Raw genomic sequence first — 8341 nt, forward strand, 5'->3', positions numbered from 1 at the left:
TAAAAACAAACGATATTCTGAATAATCAAGACCTAGGTATCCCCAAAATACTAACAACTGGGTTTGCTTTGCTGGAGTGCTGCTTGTGCACCATGGAAACAGAACCCTATGAGACACAGAGCAAGACAGGAGGAAGGTCGATGTCCAAGAAATGCAGATGAGTTGGAGAGAACAAGGAGATTAAAGAGCTGTGTGGACAAGAGATTGCTCAGAGGGCTTCCAGAGCTCTACAGCCTCTCCTCTTTCTCATGACTGAGGTTATGGGGGAAGTTGATCTCTGCTTTCCACAACTCTTCAACACCTCCTGCAGGAAGCCAGAACCTCCTCACAATAATACTTTGCTTATTTACATTCTGCTGTCCTTCATCTCTCTGCTCACTGCAGCTCTCAACCTGCTGGTCATCATTTCCATCGCTCACTTCAGGCAGATAATCTTCACTGCATTAGCAAATACATTGATATATTGTGGTTTGATTGTCAGGAAAAAGCGGCTTAGCCATGAGGTCTTTACATACTGCTTGCTAGTCTATTTAGTCATACTGTGATTTGTCATCATTACAACTTTTTGCAAAACTACTTTTAATATTTCTTACAATATTAACGTGATTTCATCTCACTGCAGGCAGCTCCACACTCCCACCAATTTTGTCCTCCTCTCTCTGGCTGTCTCAGACTTTCTTGTTGGTCTCCTGCTGTTACCTGCTGAAATCCTGTTGACAGAGACCTGCTGGATCCTGGGTGACATCCTGTGTGCTCTGTATTATCTGTTACCCATCATAATAATCTCTGCCTCTGTAGGAAACATGATGCTCATATCAGTTGATCGCTATGTAGCAATTGTTGACCCTCTGCATTACTCCATAAAAGTCACTAAAAGAATAGTTACAATTTGTATTTGCCTGTGTTGGATTTGTTCTGTTTTCTATAGCATCGTCCTTTTATATGATAACCTAAAGCAACCAGGCAGGTATAATTCCTGCGAGGGAGAATGTATGGTTAATATTACAGGAGCTGTTGACCTTGTTATGAGTTTCATTATTCCCATTACTGTCATCATAGTTCTGTATATGAGAGTATTTGTGGTTGCTGTGTCTCAGGCTCGTGCTATGAGGTCCAGCATTAAAGCTGTTTCACTCCAACTTTCAGTGAAAGTAACAGTTAAGAAATCTGAGATTAAAGCAGCAAGAACTCTTGGTATTGTTATAGTTGTGTTTCTGATGTGTTACTCTCCATATTACTGTGTGTCTCTCACTGGCAAGGACATCTTGATTGGTACTGCAACTGAGGTCTTCATGATTTATCTGATGTATTTTAACTCTTGTCTCAACCCTGTCATATACGTCTTTTTCTACCCCTGGTTTAAAAAAACCATTCGTCTCATTCTTACTCTTAAGATACTGCAGCCTGATACTTGTGACGCCAACGTACTGTAGCCACAGATTGTAGAATGGGTGAAAAGGTTATAGTTATGTTGTATTACAGTGTGATGTTGTATGCATATATCTATTTACACGATTCTTTTTAAAAACTGCTTTTAAAAGTGTTTTTAGAAACTGACAATGTAGGAGCTGGAAGATGAGTATCTCTTTGTGACTGTAATATAACGTACATCATTTACTATTTTTATCCATTACATGCTTCTTTGTTGGTACAGTCACATCCATAAAATATGTTAATTTGTAAAGGGGTTAATGTTGATGATGAAATGATCTACAGGTTCAGGAGTAACCAGTTAATTTACCTTTTCACACCTGGCATTAAAATGTGTTTTGAGTGATCCAATCACAAGTGGACAGCTCTAAGAATGTCAGTTCACATCCGCCCGTCTGTCTCAATTGACCACTTGTGACCGGATGTAACTTCCCCCAATGTTAACCTTCATAAAAAATGTGGCAATATGTGGTCTGATCTGAGTGACCGGACCTCAATGTGCGCTCAATGTGTCATAATTGCTTTCACACCTGTAAATGGAACTGTCCACTTGTAAATGGATGACCAAAGACATTTATTAATGTCAGGGCCTTTATTTTCATTCATTTTTCATTAAAAGGCCCAGTTTGATGCTTTTTCTAACATATTCTAATGCTTTCACTTGCTGTATGTGTTAAATGAAAAATAAAATAAACTGACAATAAATCTACATCAAAGTGGTCTTCATCTAAAACACATCATTATGTTCAGTGGCAGCTGGTGACAAAAATGTCTGGGGGGGCAGTTTAGTTTAGTGTCAGACAAACCGTACCATCACTTCTTACTGCAGCAAAAGAAAGAAAGAAAGAAAAGATCTAAAAACAACACAACAAACTGTAATGTTGCCTAAACACAGTCAGTATAATAGTATTAGTACTGTATCATGTTATTAATACTAATATTAATAACAACAACCAAAAATATAATAAGACTAAGACTATATTAAATGTGCCCTGGTGAAATTAAACCAGCACAGGACACAGGAATATCTTTTTGTGGTCTTTATTCTGAGCAGGAAATTTGAATATTCAGTTTAGATTTTAAAAAACAGTAAAAAAAAACAAAAACAAACAAACACTGAAAATAATAGTTAAACTAGGTGACCAGATACACGACTCTGGTGGAAGAAATAGGTGGCCATAATAAGTCCAACATGTTTGTTGAGCTTTTTGTGGATTTCTGTGCCTGTGTTGTCAAAAACGTTTAAATATTGCTTTAAGAGCTAATTACTGAAACTGTTACACAACATTTCAAAATAATATCAGAATTTAATGTAAATGTTAGATGCAAAGAGAGAGAAAAAAGTGCAGGTATCAGGACAAGATGGGGAAAAAAGTATGTTGACTAGACTGAGGGAGGTCCTCCATCAGGCTAGTTGTAAACAGGGTGGAGGGGGGGGCAGGTGTGATAAAATAGCTGTGTGACAGAGAGCCTTAGCCAGGAAGCTCTGCAGCTTCTCCTCGATGACGATGGAGAGCTTGGAGGGAGCTGGACTCTGCTTTCCACAACTGAACTCCTCCTGCAAGATACCCAAACGCCCCTACACTGAGACCATGCTGATAAATGTTCTGCTCTCTTCCATTTCTATGGTCACTGTTGCTCTTAACCTGCTGGTCATCATCTCCATCTCCCACTTCAGGCACATATAATATACACTAAAAGATAGAAACTTCCCATTAGCTAAGGTGTTATAATTTATATACTATATAACTTGACCTAAGGGAAGACATAGCTTTGATCTTGTATATAAGTGTTACATCTACTGCTATGTTTTGTTTGTGTGACAATCTCCCTTTTGCATTTAGACAGATTATTGCATTATTCTATTTGCAGATTTTTTGTTATGACTGTATGTTTACAAAATGTTGATGATATTCTAACCCTCCAGGCAGCTCCACAACCCCACCAACCTCTTCCTGCTCTCTCTGGCTGTCTCGGATCTCCTTGTGGGTCTCCTGCTGATGCCTATTGAAATAATCTACATTGACACCTGCTGGTTTCTTGGTGACATTGTGTGCACTTTGTATTATGTTGTAGACTACACTATTACCTCTGCCTCAGTAGCCAACATGGTGCTATTGTCATTTGACCGTTATATAGCCATTTGTGACCCTCTGCATTACCCCACCAAAGTCACTAAGAGTAGAGCAGAAATCTGTGTGTGTCTGTGTTGGTTTGGCTCTGTTTTCTATCGGATCCTACTTTTAAATGATCACCTAGAACAACCAGGAAGGTCCATTTCCTGTTTGGGAGAGTGTGTAGTTGTTATTAACTATATTGCAGGAGCTGTTGACCTAGTTTTCACCTTTATTATTCCCATTACTCTCATCATAATTCTATATATAAGAGTATTTGTGGCAGTGGTGTCTCAAACTCGTGCTATACGGTCTCACATTGCAGCTGTTACAGTTCAAGGCAGACGAGTTAGCAATGTGAAGAAATCTGAGATGAAAGCAGCCAGGACTCTTGGTATTGTAGTAGTTGTGTTTTTGATTTGTTTCTGTCCATACTACTCCCCAATTCTGGCTGGTCAAGACATTTCAGTCGATGCTTCATCTGCAGCTTTTGAGATCTGGCTGGCACATTTTAACTCCTGTCTGAACCCTATGATCTATGCCTTTTTCTACCCCTGGTTCAGAAAATCTATTAAACTCATTGTAACACTTCAGATACTGAAGCCTGGCTCCCGTGACGCTAAAATGTTGTAAAGATAGATGAGGGTTTTTTAAACTTTGTCTTTAAATGATCTTTGTGAAAGGTGAATATATTAGTTTGTATAGAATCAAGTGGAAAACCTGTTCTTGACTGCTCTTTAATTGTATACTGTGCATGTGTACTTTAAATACTGGATTAGTCTTGGTCTCTATGAAACATAATCAGTGGCATCCATTCCAACATTATTAATGTCATGACTCTGACATTCATGTTTGAAATCTCACTGAGTCATGTGGCTTGTGATTCATATACTATATTATGCTATTGATCATTGTAACATAAACATAATCACACAGTCATTACAAAAATATCTTCAATGTTAGGTTAAATGGAATGATTTTATTTTTTAGAGTTTTAGTGACTGAATACAGTTTCCTCTCTCTGTCTCAGCTCTTTTAAAAGAAAATAACTTCTTATCAGCTCAAGATGAGTATTCCTGAAACATAAAATGTATTTGAAACATTAAGAGAACTAAGACTTGGCCAGTGTTTAATTTTCTTTCACATTACCTGCACACAGCATACCTGAGCAGTGCATTGAACTATGGCTCACACACATGCAGTGTCCTGTCCACACAGACAGTGTTGCTTTTGTGGTGTTGCTACTGCCAGTCCTGTCTTTTTACAGTGAGTTTGATTTTGATAATGGCCATCACTAATAGAATGTTTCATATCGTTTCATTATACATTTCATTTATATTTAGTTTAAACAGAAAAGGGGCTAAGAAGCATGCACTCAATTGTGAAAAATAAATAATGGTGGGAGGCATGACAGACATGGTGGGGTCTGTTTTTAGTTTTCCACTACAAAATCCCAGTTATCAACACTCACTTCAAATTTGTCACAGTTTTCACCACAAAAAACAGTAATTATGATATTATATTCATTTTCAGCACTTACAAAGATGTTATTACATCATATGAATAAAATCTCTAGCCTGCCCATGATAGCCAAAAACACACTTGCTAGGGGATACAACAATGTCATGGCATGCTCATGATTCAAGGAAGTGGACTGTCAGTGTGAGGTTGTTTGGATGAGCAGTTCTTAAGAATGCTGCAAGGAGCAACAGGCGATTTCCAAACAAGCAAGTTTTGTACAGGCACTGCACTAGTTCATTAAATCATTAAAAAGTTGCATGCAGATATAACTCTAGAGTACATACTGTACATGAATCCTTGTTTTTCTTTAATGATCTCTATGTTAGTTTCCTATGTGTGAAAATGTTTACCTGTGTTTCATTAAAATGGGTATTTTAGCTGTCTGGTGGCAATCTGTGGTAAAGAATAACGATGATGTCTATTTATTTCTGTTGACCCTCACTCACTCAACCACATCTGTACATAGGCACCACTAGTTAGCTTCATTGTGTTTTTCACTCTGTGTAGGTAAGAGAGTGTACAGAGAGTGATATGTGTGACTTAAGTTCCTGTTGGTTTTATGGCTAAACATGACATGACACCTCGACAAGTCATGTCACCACAGACACCAGACAGTTTTCATATTGATGCCTGTCTCCATTACAATGTCCTGATGTCAACTCCATTTTTGCTTGATTTATTTGTTTTATTGGGTATTATACATTACGGTAGTATCCTAATGTTAACATATAGTTTTAATAATAATTGTGATTCATACTGTTTAAAACTTGGTTGGTGTACTTTTTGATGTGACTTCATATAAAACACTACTGTATGTTCCCCTGGAAGCCTCCTCTCCTCATGTCTTGATGTGTTTAAGGGTTTTAGCTTCTTTGGGTCATGGTCTGCAGTGCTATCATCATATATGAAGCACTCGTAAACCCAGGTTGTATCTCTCAGAGGACAGAGGCCATCTGTCAGATTATTAGAATATAAAGAGACAACTCTGCTAGAGAGGGATAAAATAAAGGTTTGACTTTTCATCTAAGTATGCAAGAAAATGCTGTGATCCTAAATCAGATAATGAATCCTAATGACTGGTGATCAGTCAGCAATGCAACTAACAAGAATACTTACATTACATATTACATAGTCCATCCCAGAAACACCTATACTCATAACCTCTACAATAGTCTTTATCTGTTTCTAGTAAGTTATTGGACTAAAGCAGCTGGCACATGAGCACTTTTAGAAGTATTTCTATATGTGATATCATTAAATGCAAATGACCTTTGCACAAACAATTTCCATCACCTTTGAAAGTTGTGACTTCCTGAAGTTGAAAAACCTGAGAAGTTGAAACCCGTAGACAGTTTATCTTCTCCAGTTCATGCATAGTAGCCAGTGCTGCACAGTTAATACTCTCAGAAATAGTTGCTCTTGAACAATGGAGGAAATCTATGTCAATGTTGAACATGTAAAATCTGTTGACTCAAGACCTTCAACCAATCAGACAGGTAAGAATGTTGAGTCAGACAGAGATGCTGACAGATTGAGTTGTGAGTAGTATGTTTGAATCTGTTATTAGTCCTGTTCACTGGTCTTTGTTCAGGTCCGAGGAGTTCAGAGAGGAGATTTCATGGAGCTGTTGTTCTCTGTCTGGGGCTGCTGAGTGTTTTCCTGCTGGCTGGACTCATCGGCCTCGGTGTCCACTGTGAGTCTGATTTTCATAAGTTAACATCAGAGTCAACCTGTTATTTTCAGGAGCATTATTCTACTTTGAAAGATAAACATGTGACAAAATATTTATTTGACACTTTGGCTTGTGTCGGTCCTCCTCCTTGACATTTTCCTTTTTTTTGTTGTTTTCCTTAAATCACAGTTCCTAAAAATCAGTTTTGAAAAGCACCACACAAAAAAATAGTTTTGTTCAATATTAACAAATTTGCTGAGAAAGGATGAGGGTTATTATTAAAACTTCAGCCTTTGATTTGAGGTATTTCATAGATTGCATAATCATACAGTTTGACATGACTGATGAACATCTTTTATAATTGTGGAGGACAAAATAAATGTTTTGATTAGATTCAAAAACAACATTGGTTAATATCATTGATTGCTTCAGGTATTCTGTGTTCAAGAAACATGTATCCTGATATATTTCAGACCTTGAGGCAGTACATGGTTTAACTGAAGAACTCCCCACTATCAAAGCGAACCTGACTGAAGAGAGAGACCTGTTGAAGGCCAACCTCACTGAAACTACTAAGGAGCTACAGCGGCTTCAGAGTTTGTCTAAGCAGAGTAAGTCTTTGTCTGTGTGCTTACTGAACAGCTGTTTCTTAACATGCAGGCCAGGACTCACCACAGTGTCGTGTATCAAACCTATGAATCAGAAAACATGCTCAAATAACACTTATATCCTAAAATCTGTAAACTATATTTACTGTCAGTTTGCCTTGTCCATGTAACTGTATTGCAACCTTTCAGTGTACTCACTGTTTCCCCTCGGAAATCTTTTTAACATCTACTTTACAGCTAAAGAGTCCTTCCTAAATTCTATAAACAGGAAGTGACTGTAGCATCATGAACTGTTTTAGGGGCCAAAAGATAAAATAAACTTAACTGCCAATCTTTTGTCAGTTTAGGGTTAGGGTTGACTTTGTTTTATACCTGAGAAATGTGTCTGTTTTAGAATGAGTAGTATTCATGCAGTTTACAGTGAGAGTGAAATATCTGTTGATGCTAACTAACATCATTTTGTAATTTTATCTAAAAGTATTGTTATTTGTGGGGATTTAACAACAGTGACATTATTGCTAGTGTCATCCCACATAAACACATTTAGCTCAAACTGTACCCTAAAGGGCCCCATTTTAACAATATATAGCACATGGCGTGAAGCGTGTGGCACAAGTGATTTTGGGGCGGATCCAAATCCACTTTTGGCATTTTTTACAATTAATTAAATCTGATAAATATTATGACTAAATAATATGAAAAGCACCACACAAAAAATGTTGTTTTGTTCAATATTAACATATTTTCTGAGAAAGGATGAGGGTTATTATTAAAAATTCAGCCTTTTCATAGATTGCATAATCATACAGTTTGACTTGACTGATGAACATCTTTTATTATTGTGGAGAATAAATAAGAAATGTTTTGATTAGATTCAAAAACAACATTTGGTTAATATCATTGATTGCTTTATGTATTTTGTGTTTAAGAAACATGTATCTTGATATATTTCAGACAGTGATGTGATCCATGGTTTAACTGAAGAACTCTCCACT

The 8341-nt window shown here is 37.2% G+C and overlaps 2 protein-coding genes across 2 annotated transcripts; both read left to right on the plus strand.

The window, feature by feature from the left end:
• Positions 1-248: 248 nt before the first annotated feature.
• Positions 249-1504, plus strand: LOC128368058 (trace amine-associated receptor 8b-like). The gene is made up of 2 exons (XM_053328788.1): positions 249-424; positions 623-1504. Exons 1-2 carry the CDS (start codon positions 249-251, stop codon positions 1431-1433), a joined length of 987 nt encoding a protein of 328 aa, XP_053184763.1. The 3' UTR covers positions 1434-1504.
• A 1429-nt stretch (positions 1505-2933) lies between these two features.
• LOC128368054 (trace amine-associated receptor 13c-like) lies at positions 2934-4178 on the plus strand. The gene is made up of 2 exons (XM_053328784.1): positions 2934-3109; positions 3359-4178. Exons 1-2 carry the CDS (start codon positions 2934-2936, stop codon positions 4176-4178), a joined length of 996 nt encoding a protein of 331 aa, XP_053184759.1.
• Positions 4179-8341: the final 4163 nt, after the last annotated feature.

Source organism: Scomber japonicus, chromosome 11 (genome assembly GCF_027409825.1).
Source record: "Scomber japonicus isolate fScoJap1 chromosome 11, fScoJap1.pri, whole genome shotgun sequence".
In the NCBI taxonomy this organism is placed as follows: Eukaryota; Metazoa; Chordata; class Actinopteri; order Scombriformes; family Scombridae; genus Scomber; species Scomber japonicus.

Coding starts and splice junctions, on each gene's coding strand:
- LOC128368058 (XM_053328788.1), top strand. CDS start 249: ATGACTGAGGTTATGGGGGAAGTTGATCTCTGCTTTCCACAACTCTTC. Junction 425..622: donor ATTTCCATCGCTCACTTCAG/GCAGATAATCTT, acceptor ATCTCACTGCAG/GCAGCTCCACACTCCCACCA.
- LOC128368054 (XM_053328784.1), top strand. CDS start 2,934: ATGACGATGGAGAGCTTGGAGGGAGCTGGACTCTGCTTTCCACAACTG. Junction 3,110..3,358: donor ATCTCCATCTCCCACTTCAG/GCACATATAATA, acceptor CTAACCCTCCAG/GCAGCTCCACAACCCCACCA.